General features: G+C 51.4%; 1 protein-coding gene and 1 long non-coding RNA gene across 3 annotated transcripts in view; one reads left to right on the top strand and one right to left on the bottom strand.

Moving 5' to 3' along the window:
* The first annotated feature begins 57 nt into the window (after positions 1 to 57).
* On the top strand, positions 58 to 1,340 carry LOC129528020 (uncharacterized). Its single transcript, XR_008673148.2, has 3 exons — positions 58 to 200; positions 984 to 1,077; positions 1,205 to 1,340. It is a non-coding gene; the product is annotated as an uncharacterized lncRNA (long non-coding RNA).
* Positions 469 to 17,920, bottom strand: part of DNAH2 (dynein axonemal heavy chain 2) — a 117,894-nt gene continuing 100,442 nt past the window's right edge. Inside the window, exons 66-89 of one of the 2 annotated variants that reach the window (XM_055367403.2) lie at positions 17,465 to 17,629; positions 16,785 to 16,910; positions 16,491 to 16,639; positions 16,344 to 16,410; positions 16,104 to 16,254; positions 15,740 to 15,888; positions 15,424 to 15,557; positions 15,137 to 15,281; positions 14,792 to 14,991; positions 13,501 to 13,635; positions 12,829 to 12,955; positions 10,554 to 10,740; positions 10,200 to 10,348; positions 9,876 to 10,059; positions 9,453 to 9,643; positions 3,684 to 3,875; positions 3,333 to 3,517; positions 2,861 to 3,089; positions 2,634 to 2,785; positions 2,400 to 2,514; positions 1,420 to 1,596; positions 1,247 to 1,321; positions 954 to 1,104; positions 469 to 796 (exon numbers count right to left, since the gene is read on the bottom strand). In XM_055367403.2, coding sequence (XP_055223378.2) covers positions 642 to 796; positions 954 to 1,104; positions 1,247 to 1,321; positions 1,420 to 1,596; positions 2,400 to 2,514; positions 2,634 to 2,785; positions 2,861 to 3,089; positions 3,333 to 3,517; positions 3,684 to 3,875; positions 9,453 to 9,643; positions 9,876 to 10,059; positions 10,200 to 10,348; positions 10,554 to 10,740; positions 12,829 to 12,955; positions 13,501 to 13,635; positions 14,792 to 14,991; positions 15,137 to 15,281; positions 15,424 to 15,557; positions 15,740 to 15,888; positions 16,104 to 16,254; positions 16,344 to 16,410; positions 16,491 to 16,639; positions 16,785 to 16,910; positions 17,465 to 17,629 — 3,690 coding nt within the window. In that variant the 3' untranslated portion in view covers positions 469 to 641. The remainder of the gene's footprint in view (positions 797 to 953; positions 1,105 to 1,246; positions 1,322 to 1,419; positions 1,597 to 2,399; positions 2,515 to 2,633; positions 2,786 to 2,860; positions 3,090 to 3,332; positions 3,518 to 3,683; positions 3,876 to 9,452; positions 9,644 to 9,875; positions 10,060 to 10,199; positions 10,349 to 10,553; positions 10,741 to 12,828; positions 12,956 to 13,500; positions 13,636 to 14,791; positions 14,992 to 15,136; positions 15,282 to 15,423; positions 15,558 to 15,739; positions 15,889 to 16,103; positions 16,255 to 16,343; positions 16,411 to 16,490; positions 16,640 to 16,784; positions 16,911 to 17,464; positions 17,630 to 17,920) is intronic. The other variant, XM_063700590.1, reaches the window with a different exon arrangement.

Genomic DNA, 17,920 nt, shown 5'->3' with positions numbered 1-17,920 from the left:
CCCCTCCTCGCGCTCTAGTCCCCCTCTCCGGCTCCGCCCCGTCTTCTGCCGGTCCCGCTCGCCTCAGGGCGGGTGCCGGCTAGGATGCCGGGTACGGGGTGCGGGCTTCAGGGTGCGGGCTTCAGGGTGCAGTGTACGGGGTTCAGCCCTGATCCCTGCCTGACAAATCCCTACCCATTTGGATCACGCGCCCTTCTAAGGTAAGCCCCGCCCCACCCACTGAAGTCCTGCCCGGAGACTTAAGCCACAGCCTCTTCAGGCGGCTCCGCCCTGCCCATTCGTTCAGGGCCACGCCTCCGTTCCGCTCCAGGCCGCCCCACCTCCCTCGCTTCTTTCCCCGTCCAGTAGCAGCTCCGCAGTAGCTCTGTCCTCTGTGAGGCCTGGGCTTCCTCCCTCCCCAGACCCTCACCATTGTATTGAGAGACTTAAGGCTTGTTGTCGCGGGTGTTTTACAGCACTGAGCTCCAATACAACTCTTTCACTTTTATGGCTAACACAACTAGGTATCTCCAGGGCCACATCACACAAATTCGGCCAAGGTCAAAGTCTGAGTGAGGTCCAGCCTCAGTCCTAGGTGCAACATCTGTCTTAGCTCCTGGAGTCCCTGACCCTCTCTCTCAAGCGGAGAAGAGGAGGAGGTCTCAGCTGTCCAGGCTCATGAGTAGAGCAGTGCCCCTCTTGATCCAATGATCAGGTGTCATGGCCCCAGACCGCAGGTCAATGCCGATGACAAAGGAGGCTCGGTCTGAGCTGCCTGCCCGGTTGGGATAGTAATAGCAGGGGCAGGAGTACATGCCTGGGGGAAAGGAGAGGAGAAGTCAGACCCCTGGAGCCTCCGGGAGAGCAGGGCAGGAGCAGGGCAGGAGCCGGTGTGGGATGGGCTGGAGCAGAGAATGGGTTAAGTTCCAAACTAGGGACGGGGCAGGCAAGTCCTGCCTGGGGAGCTGTCCCACCCTTGGCGCTCTTCTTGCGGCTCTCTGCAGGCCGGAAGTGGATCGTGGGCATGAGGCAGACAAGCTGCATGGGCTCTGCCTCCACCAAGCAGGAGTTCTTCCGGTCCCAGCCAGCACCTTCCAGGTACAGGCCCCGGACCCAGACACCATCCTGGGGAGAAATGGGAGCAGGTCTGGGAGAAGCTAGACTTCAATTGCCAGCGCCCCTGACCTGCTCCCTCTCTCCTCCCTTTTCGTCCAATTATTTCCAGTACCCTCTTTTGCTCAGAGCCCCAAGCACAACTGGCTCCCACCTTGGGGGGATACACTAGGTTGCTGTCATCCACAGTGGAAACGATAAACTCCCAGGAGAGGCTGTCCACTGAAACCTGGGGGTTGAAGGTGAGAATAAGAGAGGACCCTGAAGAGGAGAACACATACATGGCCCCAGCATACATCCCCCCCTCACACTTTGCACATTGCTCACGTTGTTTTGGCGAGCTGAAGACTGCAGCACAGCAGTGAGGAAGCCAGTGGGAAAGGTGAAACCAGACAACCAGAAGATCACAGGAGGCCGGGCCCGGCTGGCCCACAGCTCAAACTGCTCCACACGCATGGCCAAGTCCCGGGTCCAGGCAGCCAATGGCTTTTGTGAGGGGTATGCCTGGGGAAGGAGTGCGTGTGTATTCACTCATTTAGCCGTGCATTCAAATCTGTATTATTTATTTATTTAGAGACAGAGTTTTGCTCTTGTCCCCCAGGCTGGAGTGCAGTGGTACGATCTTGGCTCACTGCAACCTCCACCTCCCAAGTTAAGCTATTCTCCTGCCTCAGCCTCCCAAGTAGCTGGGATTACAGGCACCCACCACCACGCCCAGCTAATTTTTGTATTTTTTTAGTAGAGACGGGGTTTCACCATGTTGACCAGGCTGGTCTCAAACTCCTGAACTCAGGTGATCTGCCCACCTCAGCCTCCCAAAGTGCTGAGATTGCAGGCATGAGCCACCGCGTCCAGCCCAAATCCTTGTTTTGAGCACCTGAAGCAGATATGAGAAGACTATGTGGTGGCAGCCCCTGTTCCCCAACTACAGGTGAACAAAGCTCTCCAAAGCCAACTTCTAGGAAAGAGGCATACGACGACAGCTATTCATTTATAACAATGACCGCAGTAATATTAACCAGGTAGCAATGATGAAGCACCTACTGAGTGGTAGGCACAATACTGGGAATCTCTGAAACATCCTTGGAGAGGTTAGTAATTTGCCCTGAGTGAGTCTGTAAGTTAATAAGTTGTATGAAGTCAGTCAATGAATGGCAGAGCCAGGTTTTAACCTTGAACCTATCTAACTTCAAAGTTTCGGCTCTCTGCAGTTTGCTTTATGCCCACCTAGAACCAGGAGACTGGGGGGCCCAGGATTGAGAGGGGAGCTCATTGTTGGAGAAGGATCAACAATGGTATAATCTTGCCTTTCCCCAGAGCGGAGGAACGTGGGCATCAAAGATGCAATTGAAAATATCTTCCAGGCTTGTAGACATGACGATGAGACCCTGGATGCCTTTCTCTAGGTCTGTCAGTGAGAACCTGAGCAGGATGAGGTGGAGTGTTAGAGATGAGGTGGGCCTGGGAACGTCATTCTAGCCAGAAGGCGAAGGCCTCTCCTCACACCCTCCCCTGTTCCGCAGAGTCCCCCTCTGTCTTACAGGATGGTCTGCATCAGTGTGTTGTATCTCTGGATCTCCTGCAGAAGGACCACATTGAGGGGGGAGGGGTCGAGAGCTAGCAGTTTTCGAGTCCCCTCATAGTCGATCATTTCAGGGATCTTCTGCTTCACATCAGCGGCCAACTCAAGGACCTGAGCAGGCAGGAGCTCTTGAGTGTAGCCCCCTCTTCTCATCACTTTCCCTCCCCCAGGCCCGGCTCTTTTTACCTTCTCTTCCCGGGTCTGGCCTCCAGCCCTGGTGGGTGTAATCTGAGGTTGCAAGGAAAGCAAAGTATCAAAGAGGGTTTGTGCCTCAGTGATCTGAGAGGCCACATCAGCATTGGGGTGCTGGCCAAAGGCCTCAGGGGGGTCCATGCCAGGCAATAAGCTGATGTATTCCTTGTAAGAAGCGAGGCTGCCATCCTTGGGGATGAAATAAGTCTCCAGTGCTGACAACCTAGGGAGTCATAGCATAATTACTGCCACATTGTGGGGACTCAGCCCTCAATGCCAGGCCAAGACCCCAAACCTATGCATGTCCAATTTGTCCAGCTCCCTGCCCTGCTCCCCCTCTCAATCCCACAAACTCTGTCTTCTCCCAATCTCACATCCTCTCCTCAAACATTACCCCCACCCCTGATCCCACCACCTGGCTGACTTGTGACCTCTGGCTCCCTGTCCAGGGCCACCTCCCCCTCACCGGTAGAAGGGAGTTGATAGAGACTGGTCACAGAAATAATCATTGATGTAGGTGGTCAGCAGGCGCCGGTCCCAGTCATCTGTGACATGTCCACCATAGTTGATGCCGGCAATGAGGTACTTAAGTGCGTCCCAAGGTGTCTCCTCGTACTCATCGAGATAGAGGCTCAGCAAGTTTTCTGACACCTAGGCATGATCCCAGCCCAAGCCCCCATTCCCAGAGTTATGGCAGGAAATCTGCCAATGAGGCTTCAACACAGGCTTTGTGTCCACGGATATTCCCACAGGGGAGCCATGGGGTAGGACGTGTAAGGAGAGAGGGCTGGGATGAGGACCCCTGGCTAATACAAACCTCAAAGTCGGAGTCATTGAAGCCATAGATGATGTTCCAGCCAAGCTGCAGGAACTTTTTGCGTTCAAGTAACACAGAGTGGAAGAAACAGAGTGAAAACAGCAGCTTCTTATATCTGGCAGGTTTGGAGCAGCGGGAAAACTGTGGTTCTGACATCAGTTGGTAAAGACGCGTCATGTTGGCCTTTAGGCCCTGGGGACAGTGAAATACAAAGATGGGGTGACATGCATCACACTCAGACCTGCCACTAGCACTGCCATGTACAGTTGTGGAGGTTCTTCATTGCACAAAGGCACTGGCTGAAAGGGTGAGTGGAGGCTGAAATGTAGCCGTTGATCTACATGCCAAGATCTGCATCATTCTTCCACAAGGCTGAGTGCCTTTCTCTAATTCACAGATAGGCATTGTATGGGCTTGCGGCAGCCCTGCCTTCTTGTCCCACCACTTTTTTTTTTTTTTTTTTTTTTTTGAGACGGAGTTTCGCTGTTGTTGCCCAGGCTGGAGTGCAATGGTGTGATCTCAGCTCACTGCAACCTCTGCCTCCTGGATTCAAGCGATTCTCCTGCCCCAGCCTCCCAGGTAGCTGTGATTACAGGCGCCCGCCACCATGCCCCGCTAATTTTTTGTATTTTTAGTAGAGACAGGGTTTCACTATGTTGGCCAGGCTGGTCTCAAACTCCTGACCTCAAGCAATCCACCCGCCTCGGCTCCCCAAAGTGCTGGGATTACAGGTGTGAGCCACCGCACCCAGCCATCCCACCACTTTTGATCCTCTCAGCCCTGATGTTCTCAGTGGTAGGTAGGCCAGCACAATTTGGGGTGCCAGAAAATATGAACAAAGATAAGTACATATACATGCAACTAACAAAAATGTACAGAATTGCGTGCAAAGGTTAGTGTAGATTAAAAAGGCCATAATATATCATCAAGGAAGAACAGTCTATGTGATTGGCATTATTAGTCTCCATGAGCAAGCTGGGATTTGAACTAAGCCTTCCAAATGGGAAGGATATGACTAGGCTTGAGAGGAGAGTCTTGCTTTCCTGGAGATGGAAGGAATTGAATAAAGGCACCGAGGACAGAATAAAGTGACAGGGTAAGCCTGGCTGAAGTCAAGTGCAAGTGCTCAGGTGGGAAGAGAAGGGCCGTGGATAGATGGAGATGCAATAAGAGTAATGGATGTGTGGCCAGGCGCGCTGGCTCACGCCTGTAATCCCAGCACTTTGGGAGGCCGAGGTGGGCAGATCAGGAGGTCAGGAGTTTGAGACCAGCCTGGCCAATATGGTGAAACCCCTCTCTACTAAAAATACAAAAATTAGCCAGGCGTGGTGACACGCGCCTGTAGTCCCAGCTACTCGGGAGGCTGAGGCAGGAGAATCGCTTGAACCCAGGAGGAGGAGGTTGCAGAGCGCCACTGCACTCTAGCCTGGGTGACAGAGCAAGACTCTGTCTCAAAAAAAAAAAAAAAAGAATAATGGATGTTTGAGCCATTTGGACTTGATTCACCGGGCATCATGGAGCCAGTCTCTATCTTGAGTAGGACAGCGATCTGTTCAAACAGCGTTTTAAAAAGACTTATCTATGACTGACAGAATGGAATAGTGAGAAACTTGAGGAATACTGGATAGCAGTAACAAAAATAACATGACTTTTTAAAAAATGCCACTTATGACATCAAGATATGTCAAGTACCAAGAAATAAATCCAATTAAAATGTATGATTATTTATGGAGAAAATTACAGAATTTTAGGCCAGGCATAGTGGCTCACACCTGTAATCTCAGCACTTTGGGAGGCCAAGATGGGAGGATCACTTGAGCCTAGGAGTTTGAGACCAACCCAGGCAACATAAGAAGACTCTGTCTCTATTTAAAAAATAACAAATAAAAAAAGAACATTACAGAATTTTATTAAAATAAATAATAAATGGAGGCTGGGAACAGTGGCTCATGCCACCCGCAATCCCATTGTGCTATGATTGTACCACTGCACTCCAACCTGGGCTATAGAGCAAGACCCTCTCTCTCTAAAAAAAAAAGAGGAAAAAATGAATAAATGGAGAAATATACTTAAAGATTAGGAGTTTCATTGTTCTAAGGATGTCAATTTTCCCCAAACTGATGAATAGAATTTTTTTAATAGAACAAACAAATTCTAAAATTTATATTGAAGAATAAAAGGTCAAGAATAGCCTGAAGAAGAATACGGTAAGAGGATGTGCCTTACCAGCCATCAAGAATTATTATAAAGCTATATGGTAATTAAGACTAAAGTATATCAGCATGGCACTGTGGGTTACACCTGTAATCCCAGCAGTTTGGGAGGCTGAAGTGGGAGGACAGCTTAAGTCCAGGAGTCCAGGACCAGCCTGGCCAACATGGTGAAATCCAGTCTCTACAAAAAAACACAAAAATTAGCCAGAGTGGTGGCACACACCTGTGAGGTGCAGGTGGAAGGATTGCTAGAGCCTGGGAGGCAGAGGTTGCAGTGAGCCAAGATGGTGCCAGTGCACTCCAGTCTGGGCCACAGAGTGAGACTCCATCCCAAACAAACAAACAAAGACTAAAGTATTGATTCCAGGATAAAACAATTTGACCAATGAACAGAATAAAGGACCCTGAAACCCACACATATATGGAAACATGATTGAAGGCTGAGCAGGCACTACAGATCAGAAAAGTACTTTCGCAGTATTTGAGAAGTGGTACTGGGAGAATTGGTTATCCATGTAGAAAAAAATAAAATTGGCTGGGCGCAGTGGCTGATCAGCCTGTAATCCCAACAGTTTGGAAGGCTGAGGCGGGTGGATCACCTGAGGTCAGAAGCTCGAGACCAGTCTGGTCAACATGGTGAAACCCCGTCTCTACAAAAAATAACAAAATTAGCTGGGTAGGGTGGCAGGTGCCTGTAATCTCAGCTACTCAGGAGACTGAGGCAGGAGAATCGCTTGAACCTGGGAGGCAGAGGTTGCAGTGAGCTGAGATCATGCCACTGCACTCCAGCCTGGGTGACAGAGCAAGACTCTGTCTCAAAAAAAGCAAAACAAAACCAAAGAAAATTGGACTTCTACCTCATACCACAGTCACAAAAATGAATTCCAAGTGATTAAAAACTTAAATGTGAAAGTCAAATTATAAATTTTTTGGAAGGCAAGTATAGGAGAGTACTTTTACAATCTTAAAGTAAGCAAGGATTTCTTGAACAAGACAAAGGAGCACAAACCATTTAAAAAAGGAAAGATAGCTAAATTCAACCTCATAAAAATTAAGAATTTCTCTTCACCAAAAAACAGCATAAAAGAGAAGAGACAAACCACAAAACACATAACTGACAAAGGATTAGGATCTGGAATATATGAAGAACTACAAAACGCGAATAACATCATGAATGAATGTCAAGCACATAATGTTGAATGAAAAAAGCAAGTTGCAGAGAAACATATATAGCAATGGTTGCATTAGCAGTACAAACTTTTGCATTACAATGAAAAAGAATCCCTAACACCAGAGGAAAAGAAAAACATTATAAAGAAAATGACAAATACAAGATTCAGAAGAGTGGTTTCCTCTGAGTGGGGAGGGAAAGTGATGAGATTGGGAGGAGGCACACTGGGACTTCAAAGAAAATGCTGGGATTTTTCTTTCTTAAAAGGATGATGGGCCGGGTGCGGTGACTCATGCCTGTAATCCCAGCACTTTGGGAGGCCGAGAGGAGGCAGATCGCCTGAGGTCAGGAGTTCAAGACCAGCCTGGCCAACATGGTGAAACTCCATCTCTACTAAAAATACAAAAATTAGCCAGGTGTGGTGGCGGGCACCTTTAATCCCAGCTACTCGGAGGCTGAGGCAGGAGAATCTCTTGAATCTGGGAGGCGGATGTTTCAGTGAGCTGAGATGGCGCCACTGCGCTCCAGCCTGGGTGACAGAGCGAGGCTCCATCTCAAAAAAAAAAAAAAAAAAAAAAAAAAGATGATGGGCACACAGATATTCAAGGAATCATGATCCTTTATAACTTGCATATATTTTATAAATCTTCTTTTGTACCTACTTAATATCTAGCTTTTTTAAAAGACTGGATAGCAGGAAGTGACCCAGGAATATACTCCAGGACTATACCCCAAACTGGCAACTGGGGGCTGTGAATACAGGGACTTTCTTATTTGAAGTAAAACTCAGGCTGGGCGCGGTGGCTCACACCTGTAATCCCTGTAATCCCAGCACTTTGGGAAGCCAAGGTGGGTGGATCACGTGAGGTCAGGAGTTCGAGACCAGCCTGGCCACCATGGTGAAACCCTGTCTCTACTAAAAATGCAAAAATTAGCAGGGCGTAGTGGTGCACACCTGTAGTCCCAGCTACTCAGGTGGCTGAGGTAGGAGAACTGCTTGAACCTGGGAGGCGGAGCCCAGGCTGCAGTGTAACAGCATGATCTCGGCTCCCTGCAACCTCCACCTCTAGCCAGGGTTATCATACCTGAACTCCATATCTAACCTTCCTGAGCTCAGGTGATCCACCTGCCTCAGCCTCCCCAAATGCTAGGATTACAGGTGTGAGCCATCACACCCGGCCTGAGCCACCATGCCTGGCCAAGACGCTTTCTAAAAAAATATCCTGCCTCTAAACGTAATCACATTCTGAGTCTTGGGGGTTGGGACAGAAAAGTGTGAAACGAGTTGCTATTATGGTGCTGGTGTGCCAAGAAGTGCTTTGTAATCTGATGGCAATTCAGAGCTGGAACTGACTTTGGGGCTGGTGCCAGAGATGGGATTAGAGTTGAAATCATGAAAAGGACAATTTCTCCAACAACTTGTGAAAGGAGAAAGTAGAATGAGAAACGCTGGGCCAGGACCGAGGGTCCCTCCCCTCTTTGGCCCTCCCCTCTTAGTCCTTAGGTTAAGGAGTAAGTATTGCAATCTGGCCACAGGCAGAGGAAAAAGAAACACTGAAGTAATAAATGATATGCCAAAAGACGGGGGAAAGCAGGAGTGATGTGTCAGGGAGCCAGGGAAAGGGACGGTCGACTGTGACAGCTGCCCCAAGTGGCCAAGGAGGATTAATAATGATGAAAGGCACCCATGTGTGATTCAAACAGCTCTTATCTGTTGAGGATGATACATACTGGTCCATGTGCTTTTCACAGGGTGAGCAAAAAGGATTTTGATCTCGACCAAGCGCAATGAAAAGCTACTAAAATAGTTTAAGCAGGGGTGAGTGGGTGAAGCACAGTGACACGGCAGATTTTAGAGGGTGGTGATGATTGCATTTGGTGATGAGCTTGTGATATTGGAGATAAAAATTTCAGTAGAGTCGGAGGAAAGGAAAGGCAAAGAGGCAGGAAGTGTGACATTCGGAAGAGGATGTAAGGAAATGATGGGAGGCAGGAAGGTTCTGAGGTATAAAAGAATGAATTTGGGGACCCAACTACCCAAACTCTGGCTCTGGAATACTTATTTACTCTTTCTGTATCTCATTTCCTATCTTTAAAATGGGGGTAACAGTATTCACCTTATAGGGTGTGTGTGTGCACACACGCATATTAAACGAGTTAATAAATGTAAAGAACTTAGAACAGTGCCTGGCACATGATAATCACTCAAGAAATGTTAGCTATTATTATGGTGTTCTAGGAGTTTGGCACAAACAGGAGAGGAATGAGGTGGAATTTTTTGAGGACAATCAAATAATGTTGTTGGTTAAGCCCTCTCTCTGGTGCTAGCAGGAGGTAAGGTGGACCAGATGGCCCTGATGATGCTGGCTCTCTATGGCCACATACCTTTGGTGGCTCTGTGGTCATCTTGATGCTGACCTGCAAGATTGAGATAGGGAAGTCTGGGTGGGGGATGGAGCTGAGCCAGAGGCGGAAGGATGGATGAGGATCCTCCACCTGCAGCTGCTCCACCAGCTTGTCCAGATTAGGCATCCAAGACAGTGACAGGTGGCAGTTTGCCAGGAACACCCAATGTCCTGCAAGGAGATGCCAGGGTCAGTGGGAATCATTTCCTAAGCCCTGCCTGTCCTCATGCTTTCCACCTGGTGTTGGCGTGGGGGTGCTGGGGGGGCCTAACACTCAGATCTGCCACTTCTGGGGCCCTCTGTAGAAGTGGGAGGTACAGGGACAGTAGTGTATTTGAGGTTGGAGGTTCTAGGGACAAGGACTGGGCTGAAGATGGGGGTGGAAGAAAGGATGGACACCAACCCTGAGTCACACCCTCTCGGAGGAGCCGAGCAGCGATGGGGGCCTGGCCCTGGCCCAGGGACAGGGCGTGGAAGCACTGGGCCATGCCCATGTGCTCTGCCAGCTGCAGCAGGGCACTGGTGGGGTCCACACCAGGGGAAAGGATGAACACGAGTGGGGATCGTGGGGTTGAATCCTCCAGCACCTGCCAGAAGCACAGGTATAGAGCATCAGGCAGAAGGCCACATGACCAACGTGGGAGAGAGAGATGAAGGAGACTGAAACAGAGCGAGGGAGGCAGGAAAGACCCATGGGCCGTGGGGACAAGGAAGCCGAGCCACCGACCGACTTCATATTCAGCACAGGCGGCTCGATGAAGCGGGAGCCAAGGTTGGTGACGATGAAGGAGGTCACGCAGAAGGCCACGCGGTCCTGGCGCAGGGAGCGAACGATCAGCATCCGTTGCATTTCATTGCAGGCATTTTCCCACTCACCTGGGGATGAGGTGAGTCATTGCAGGGAGAGGGAGAGAGTCTGGAAGAGCGGGGAATCCAGACAAAGGGGCACCTGCCGGGAATGTGCTCCGGGCCAGGAGGCGGGCACCAGCTGGGAGAGGGGATAGAGGACAATGGGAAGGGCCGGCATGTGGCTGAATGGAGGGAAGGAGAAAAGTGAGAGTGGGGCACAGACGCCTGGTACCTGGCAGCATCGCCTTCTCCGGGGCAGCATTGGTATACCACAGGTGCCAGTCACGAGGGTACTGCTCAAAGGAGTTCATGAGTCCGTGGAAGTTGGTCAGTTTGTCTAGCTCTGTGATGTTATCCCAGTAGGCATCTGCAAGCCAGCTACTACATGGATTGTCCATTTGGCCCTCCCGATCCAAGACCTGGTGGGAGAACGGGAGGAAGAAAGGGATTGACTTGGGAATATTTCAAAAGAAGAGTGATCTTTTTCTCCTCTCTCTCTCTCTCTCTCTCTCTCTCTCTCTCTCTCTGTATTTTTCTCTCTCTCGGTGGGAAAGCCAAATGGAATTTTTTTTTTTTTTTTTGAGATGAAGTCTTATTCTTGTCACCTAGGCCAGAGTGCGATGGCACAATCTCGGCTCACTGCAACCTCTGACCCCCAGGTTCAAGCGATTCTCCTGCCTCAGCCTCCTGAGTAGCTGAGATTACAGGTGCTCGCCACCACACCTGGCTAATTATTGTATTTTTAGTAGACACGGGGTTTCACCATGTTGGCCAGGCTGGTCTCGAACTCCTGATCTCAGGTGATCATCCTCCTCGGCCTCCCAAAGTACTGGGATTACAGGTGTCAGCCACCGCGCCCAGCCCAAAATGGGTTTTGTATGAGAGTGAAGAGATGAATACAGGGATCCTGGGGAATAAACGTGGGGGTCTAGGACTCAGACCCTGCCCTTAGCCCTCACAGTTCAAATTTAGGAAGCTGGCGCCCTCTGCTGGTTGCCTGGTAATAATGTCTCCAACCTAATGACTGGTTGGTAGCCTCACCTTCACAGAAGCACAAACTATTTACTCATTCATTCACTCACTTGCTTATTCATTCTTCTTAACAAATATTTATTGTTCGCCAACTATGCATTTTAATCATTGGGATGCATTACTGAGCAAAATGGACAAATATATCTGCCCTTGGGGATTTTATTTTCTAACATGGGATTGTGAATTCATGGGCAGATTATGAACCAAAAACATAACAAATAAGTAAATTATCTAGTATAGCAAAGACGGCAGTGCCAAGGAAAAATAGGATACTCTGAGGAGGGTAAGGGAGACTGGGAGTGTTGAGGGGTAGTTTGAAGTATTAAATAAGAAGATCAAGGTCGCATTGAGGTGAAGTTTGAAGGAGGTGAGAGATGGCCAGGTGCACACGCCGGGGAGTAGGCTTCCAGCAGAAGGCATGGCCACGCAAAGGCCCTGAGGTGAGACGTGCCAGGGGGTTTGGGGAGGGCAATGAGGCCTGCGTGGTTGGAGTGGAGTGGGGGCTGTGTGGTGGGAGGTGACGCCAGCCATGGGGAGCCCATCACAATGGCATCCACTTTAAAAGGACCTCTCAGGCTGGGCACAGTGGCTCACACCTATAATCCCAGCACTTTAGGAGGCTGAGGTGGGAGGATCACTTGAGCCCAGGAGTTCGAGACCAGCCTGGGCAACATGGTGGGACCCCGCCTCTACAAAAAATACAAAAATTAGCCGGGCATGGTGGCGCAGGCCTGTAGTCCCAGCTACTCCAGAGGCTAAGATGCGAGGATGGCTTGAGCCCGGGAGGTTGAGGCTGCAGTAAGCCAAGATCACTGCCACTGCGGTCCAGCCGCAGTGAGTGACAGAGCGGGACCTCTCTGGTTGCTGTGTTGAGAGTTTGGGGTGGGAGGCAGGAAGTGAAGGTGGGAAAAGTCAAGAAAATGTCTAGGAGGGCGGGAGAGTGCAGCATGGTTGTCTGGAAGCCTTAGGGGCCTCCTTGAGGTTCATGATCATGGACTTAAAGCGCATCCAGTCGGTGTGGATGTGTTCTTCTCCGGCCATGCTCAGTGCATGGGCCGCGCAGGGACAGAGGGGAAGAGGAGCTGGATCTAGCCAGAGCAGCAGATGCGACAGAGAGAGGAGGAAAGCAGGGGTTGAGGAGCCTGTGAGGGAGAGATTGTGAGGGCGACCGTGGAACTCAGGCTGGGGAAGGAGTGCCTTGAAAGGCAGTAAAAAAGCGGCAAGATCAGGCCAGTCTGTGGGTCACAGGTGAGACATGCCACAAAGCCCAGCCTGCGCTGAGTGCAAGGGGGTGCATGGCAAGTCACCTCCGCAGCCCCAGGGAGCTCACCATGTACCTGATGCTGGCCTGGATTTTCTCAGCTCACTCACTGATGCTGTGGGCCTGACCCTCTGGGTCTGGAGTCCTTGTCACACTTGCCCTCATCCCCAACCTTGACCATCCCATCCTGGGATGTGCTCTCTGCCCAACTCACCACACCCCCACGTAGAAAGAAGTTGTATTCATCCATGTTGAGCTTGCCAGAAGTCTCCAAGATTTTGGCACACATATGAAAACTGAATAGTAGTTTGTGGCGTTCAAAAAGGGTACGGCAGGTGTACCTGGGAGAAAGGGACAGGGAAGAGGGAGGGGCAGGATGGAATGGGGGCTGATGCTCCATGCGAATGCTATGATACTACTATCACACAGCTTCACACAGAGGACCTCACCAGCCTCTAATCCTAACCTCCTGGAAACAGCCAAGGACTCAGGGGCCTAGACACAAGAATTTCCCAGAGTCCACTTATTATTATTATTACTTTTTGAGACAGAGTTTCGCTCTTGTCGCCTAGGCTGGAGTACCATGGTACGATCTCGACGCACTGCAACCTCCACCTCCCAGGTTCAAGCGATTCTCCTGCCTCAGGCTCCCAAGCAGCTGGGATTACAGGAACCCATCACCACGCCCGGCTAATTTTTATATTTTTAGTAGAGATGGGGTTTCACCATGTTGGCAGTCTGGTCTTGAACTCCTGACTTCAGGTGATCCACCCGTCTCAGCTTCCCAAAGTGCTGGGATTACAGGTGTGAGCCAACGTGCCCAGCCATTCACTCATAATTAGTCATTCAGTTCCATTAAAAAACAAAACATTCATTATTCCCCTACTGTCTTGCCAGGCACTCTGCTAGGTCCTGAAGACACAAAGATGAATAAGCCACAGTCTCGGAGAGGACAGAGAGGCCATCGGTTATGATGTCCCTGCCTGCTGGACTCGGAAAGTTTCCGAGGAGCTGCCCCAAGCTGCAGTAGAGTTTTCAGGTGACATGGGAGAGGCAGAGAGATCACAGCATGAGCAAAAGCATGAGAAGGGCATAGCATGCAGGGCAGTCAGGGACGCTCAGGCCCCCAGTGCAAGGTGGGAAAGGTGAGGCTGAGGCAGGAGAAGGCCAGGTCCTGAGGGCTTTCGTGGGCCACAGGGGCCAAGCAACCAACCACTGGCAGTCAGACCCGGGAAGCGGCATGGGCAGATTTGCTCAGGTGGGCAATACAGGAGGGGGGGGTTGAGAGGGACAGTGGGTAGAGGCAGAAAGACCTCTAGGAGACCATTGTGCAACTCAGAAAAAAGGATCACCAGGGCCAGAACTAAAGTACAGCCAAGCAGTGGGAAGATGGGGAGGGAACAGTTGCAGAAATATTCATGAACAAAACCTGGTGACTGCTTTGAAAGGGAAGAGTCAAGGATAACTCCCAGTTTTTGCCAGGCGTGGTGGCTCATGCCTGTAATCCCAACACTGTGGGAGACCATGGCAGGAAGATCCCTTGAGCTCAGGAGTTTGAGACGAGCCAGGGCAACATAGGGAGACCCTTTCTGTACAAATAAAAATGATAAAAAATAAAGGATAACTCCCAATTTCTGGCTTGGGTGACTGGGTCGTGGGTGTTGGTGCCATCCAAGGATGAGGACCCTGAAGGAAGAGGGAAGAGAATGGGTTTGATCTGAAGTGAGTTGAGCTTGAAGGGTCTGTGGGATGTCAGGGTAGAGAAGTCCAGTCCCTTGCTGCTCAAATGTGATCCACAGACCAGGAGCAGTGGCACCCCCTGGGAGCTTGTTGGAGTTGCAGAACCCAGGCCCCACCCCAGACCTGCCGAATCCCAACCGGTATTTTCTCAAGATTGCCAGTGCGCTTCCTGCCTGTTAACATCTGGGCAGTGCTGGTGTCGCCAACAGTTGTGTAGACAAGTCCAGTGCTCAAGGGAGGGCTACAGACACAAGACGGGGAATCATCAGCCCACAGGTGATGGTTAAGCCATGAGAGTGAGGAGCTACCAGGAGGACATATGCCAAGGACAGCGGCAGGCTGAGAGCTGCGGTGCGGGAAAGCACAAAGGTGCAGTGGCCAGAAGAACCACGGCCACTCGGCCTCCGGGCTGGGGCATGTTGGGGGCACCCTCAGACCTGTAGACAGCGTAGGTGTGGTAGTCATTCAGGTAGTCAATGCGGTCCTCCAGCTTATTGCTGCGGTGGCTTTTGTCAATGCTGAGAATAAAGAGGCCGATGTAGCCATCCAGTGAGAACTGGTACATGGGGTCGATGCAGCCCATATCATTGAGCACGAAGAACAGGATTGATGCCCGCTGGGCGCACGGGCGGTAAGCCTGCCGGCGGGGATGGGTGGAGTCAGGGCCACTGAGGGATGTGGCAGGGAGCAGGGGCTCAGGGAAGGAGGGGTCTCGAGCCGTCATGATGGAGTTGCATCTTGGATGGCTGGCGGGAGGCAGGACTGGAGGACTGGGAGCTTACCTCCCGCGCCAAGTCAATGTTGATCTCTGTGGTCTCACTGGTCTCCAGCTGCTCAGCCACCTCTGTGGCTGTGATCTTGGAGGTCTGCAGCGTGTTCACTAGCTGCACATCATCCAGCAGGGAGCCGGTGGCCTCATTCAGCAGCCTAGGGGGAGGCCCAGAGGCACATGGAGCAAGGGGTTAGCGGGACCAGGCTCCCTGGGATGCTGTTGTGCCTGGGGTAGACTGGGTGGAGGCTGGCTGGGAGTAGACCCGTGGGGCAGTGGGAGGGGAAGGCAGGGCCTCACCGCAGGATCTCATCCTCCAGCTCCTTGAGCTTCCTTTTACCAGCCGCGATGTTGATGACCAGTGAGTCCTTCTGCTCCTCCAGCTCAGGCCGCTCCTTCCGCACCACAATGCCCAGCAGCTGGGCCTCCAGGCCCTGGGGGCATCAGGACTCACAGTGAGGGGCTATCACCCCTTCGACCTTCACCTTCCTCATCTCTTTCCACCTCGAAAGACCCCTCATCCTCAGCTGCCCAACACAAGCTTATCCCTTTTCTCAATCCTTCCAAACTCTTCCTGCTTCACCCTAGCTCAGTCTGGACCTCAGCCTGTACCCACCTGTTCTTTAACAGCAAAGTTGACGATGGTGGTCTTGGCTGAGGTCTCTGGGCTGTAGTGGGGGTTGGAGAGCTTGGTGGTGATGTAGAAACGGAAATTGGTATTATATTCCACCTCCTTATCGCCAATGCGCATCAACAGCCGACCACCTGCATCCACGGAAGGGTCAGGGGCAAGGACTCCATGTGATGGGTACCAGCTAACCCATCCCCCACCGGCATCCAGGGGCAGTGACTTAGCCTGTCCTAAGGCCCCAGGCCAGGGCTGTCTGAATGGAGGGACAGGTAAGAAGAGGACACAGTCAGAGAGCCAGCCCTTCCCTCCCTAGCATCCCACTTGGCTGGTCTTGGGGACTTGTCCTGACCGATTCGGGCTACAGATTTGTTGAGCATGGGGTTCAGTGTGGGGTCCAGATATTCCTGCACGTTCTGGAGTAGCACCGGGTATCCAAACTGAATGGCGTTTTCTAGGATTCGCAGATAATCGCTCATCTGCAGGTCGATGATCTTCAGGCCCTAGAGAGCAAGGGGGAAGGTGAAGGAACACTGCGGGAGAGGTGGGGCCTCAGGAAGAGGGGGACTAATCCGACCCCCCAGCCTCACACCTGGCCTCCTTCCATGTTCTTAATCCATTTCAGGGCCTGGGCCTGAGGGTCGATCATCAGTGCCCACCTGGAAGGGGAGTACAGGTCAGAGGTGAGGCCCTCTCTCCCATGCTCCCGTACCGCCCCCACGCCCAGCAGCACCCTTACCTGTTGCCTCGGGTGACGATGATGCCATTCTCAGTGGAGAAGGCGTCTGAGGGCAACCCTTGGATGTTCCAGTCCCGGACTTTGGTAGGATTGCACAGGAAGTTATCAATGGCGAAAGAAGGGGAGCAAGGAACCTGAAGCTCCCAGATCTGGGGAGAGAAAAGCCCCACGCTTTAACTTGAAGAGCTGAGCCCAGCAGCCCCTGCGCCTTCACGGTATCTCTCAATATTCCCAAAGGTCCTGCCCCCAGCCCTGGTCTCGGAGCCTCCTTGTCATGCCTGAGTCCCATCTCACCTTCCTGATCCAGATTTGGTTGACAATCTCATCCCGGTAGTTGGTCAGGAAGGGTCCCATGTAGGACAGGAAGGCAGCTGCCAGGAGACAGTCCCCCACCAGGTAGCCCAGGTCCTCCTCCAGGCCCTGGCGGACAGGAGGGAGGGTAAGCCTGCCTGGGCCCCAGCACTCTGGGAGACACTTGGAATGCTTTTGAAGGCACCCTCTTCTGGACACTGTCAGGTTCAAAGAGGTTCTTTCCCTCCCCTAAACCTGTGAGTCCTGACAACTCTAGCCTGGTTCTAATTACTTTCGAGTTCTCTATCTCTAATGGCAATGTTTACATTCTGGTGATAAGGCCTAACCTTTCTGTGAAGCCAGGAGCTCACTGAGGGGCAGAAGCAAGATGTGCCGTGTCTGTTTTCTGTCTGGTTGTTGGGCTACATCAAGAGTCCTTGTGTGTGCTTCCCAGCCCTGCCCAAACACTGAAGCAGATCCCTAATGATGCAAAAAGGCTTTCCTTCCATTGCTCTCACCAAAGGTGTGCAGGGGGAGGGGAAGAGCTCCCACGCCTCAGTTCTTAGAGTTCCCTATACCCAGGTGTCCCTGTTTTCCCTGACTGCTCCTCAAGCTAAAAGGGATGGGTCTCTCGGAAGTGGCGAGCAGAGTGAAAGGACACCAGGTAGTACAGTTGATCTCACCTGGACTGTCTCCTCCCATCTGGCCTTCTCGCCAGCCAACCCCGACACGAGCATCCCAGCTCGCTCCAGCTTCAGCTCCATCTCTTCAGACTTCTTGCGAAGCTCCTCCTTCTGTGCCAGCTTCTCGTCATACTGTTTCTTTAGCATCTCCAGTTTCTCAGCTACCTGGGAGAGATTCGAGTATAGCGCATCAAACACAGGGCTCGCAGCCAGATTGTTCTTGTTCACATCATGACTCTGCCATTTTGTAGCTGCCATTTTGTAGCTTTGTTAAATTAATCTCTTTGAGCCTAGTATCCTCATGTTGTAAAAGAATACCTACCCTATAGGGTTATCGTGAAGAGTAAATGAGAAAAAATACGTGAGATGAGGTGAATTTTCTTCCCCTTCCTTCCACCACCCTTTCCTAGAGCCCAGGAACTACTTGGTAGTTTCAGGGTAGCTGGGTAGGGGATG

Source organism: Gorilla gorilla, chromosome 19, assembly GCF_029281585.2.
Source record: "Gorilla gorilla gorilla isolate KB3781 chromosome 19, NHGRI_mGorGor1-v2.1_pri, whole genome shotgun sequence".
In the NCBI taxonomy this organism is placed as follows: Eukaryota; Metazoa; Chordata; class Mammalia; order Primates; family Hominidae; genus Gorilla; species Gorilla gorilla.
The sequence above is the reverse complement of the archived record's forward strand: the minus strand, read 5'-3'. Positions and strand labels throughout refer to the sequence as shown.